Here is a 1,042-nt window from a genome sequence, read left to right as displayed (position 1 = left end):
TGAAGGCGCGGCCGCAGCCCAGGTGGCGGCACAGGACGTGGGCATCGGGCAGGTCCCACTCGGCGGCGCACACGGAGCCCCACGTGCCCCTGAGCGCCACCTCCAGCCGCCCACTGCATGCCGAGCTGCCGTTCTCCAGCCGGAAGCCCGTGTAGGCTGTGGCACAAAGGGCGTTGAGGGGGCTGAGGGACCCCAGCAGGGACCCCAGCAGCCCCCGCTGTCCCCGGCACTTACGGGAGCAGATGACGCTGGCAMGTCTGTGGCASTGRYGATSGTGGGGCGCTCGCTGGGCGCAGGCGCTGAGGAGGGGCTCGCTGCCATTGCACTGGAATCCCCCCCGCCAGAGCGGCCCCGTTCCCAACACCAACCATCCCATACTGGCAATGGGGAGTGCCWCGCCGCAGCCCAGCTCCCGGCACACCACCTGGGCYGCCTTCATGTCCACCTGATCATCACAAACACTGAACCAGGCCTGACCCTGCCGCACCTCCAGCTGCCCAGTACAGGCTCCATCTCCACCGACCAGCCGGGAAAAGCCTGCGGGAGCAGAGCAGGATCAGCATCGAGGGATGGGCGTGAAGTGCCACAGCCCCCCGGCCCAGCTCCTACCTTGGCACACAACGGCAACATCCAAACCATGCCTAAGGCCGTTATAGGGTCCCCAGCCTCGGATCTTGCAGTCCCAGAGCACGGCCTCGGACCCCTTGCAATCCACCGAAACCAGGCTAACGGCCCCATTTTCTGTTCCGAATTTATCGATGGCGAAGTAGGCACCAGCGGCCGAGCCACAGCCCAGCTGCTGGCACACCACCTCGGCGTCCTCCATGTCCCAGTTGTCGTCTGCCACCGAGCCCCAGCGTCCCTGCAGCTTCACCTCCACCCTCCCGRWGCAGGGACTGCCGCCGCCCGCCAGCCTCAGCTCYACGGCATCTGCACCGGGACAYCCGCACGGCTCAGCGCTGCCCTGGATGCTCCAGAACAATCCTGGTGGCCCTGCATGGCCAGCGTGTCCCCTCACCTGTGCAGGTCACCCCCACATCCC

At 67.1% G+C, this 1,042-nt stretch overlaps 1 protein-coding gene across 1 annotated transcript; it reads right to left on the bottom strand.

Moving 5' to 3' along the window:
* Nucleotides 1–394: 394 nt before the first annotated feature.
* Nucleotides 395–1,027, bottom strand: LOC130588699 (antigen WC1.1-like; the record flags this gene model as incomplete). Its single annotated transcript, XM_057389591.1, has 2 exons — nt 395–537; nt 610–1,027. Coding segments are annotated over 2 exons (561 nt in total), but the record flags the coding sequence as incomplete, so codon positions are not given.
* Nucleotides 1,028–1,042: the final 15 nt, after the last annotated feature.

The sequence above is a fragment of the Malurus melanocephalus genome, unplaced genomic scaffold (genome assembly GCF_030028575.1).
Source record: "Malurus melanocephalus ecotype Western Australia unplaced genomic scaffold, MMel_1.1 scaffold_10274, whole genome shotgun sequence".
NCBI lineage: Eukaryota > Metazoa > Chordata > Aves > Passeriformes > Maluridae > Malurus > Malurus melanocephalus.
The sequence above is the reverse complement of the archived record's forward strand: the minus strand, read 5'-3'. Positions and strand labels throughout refer to the sequence as shown.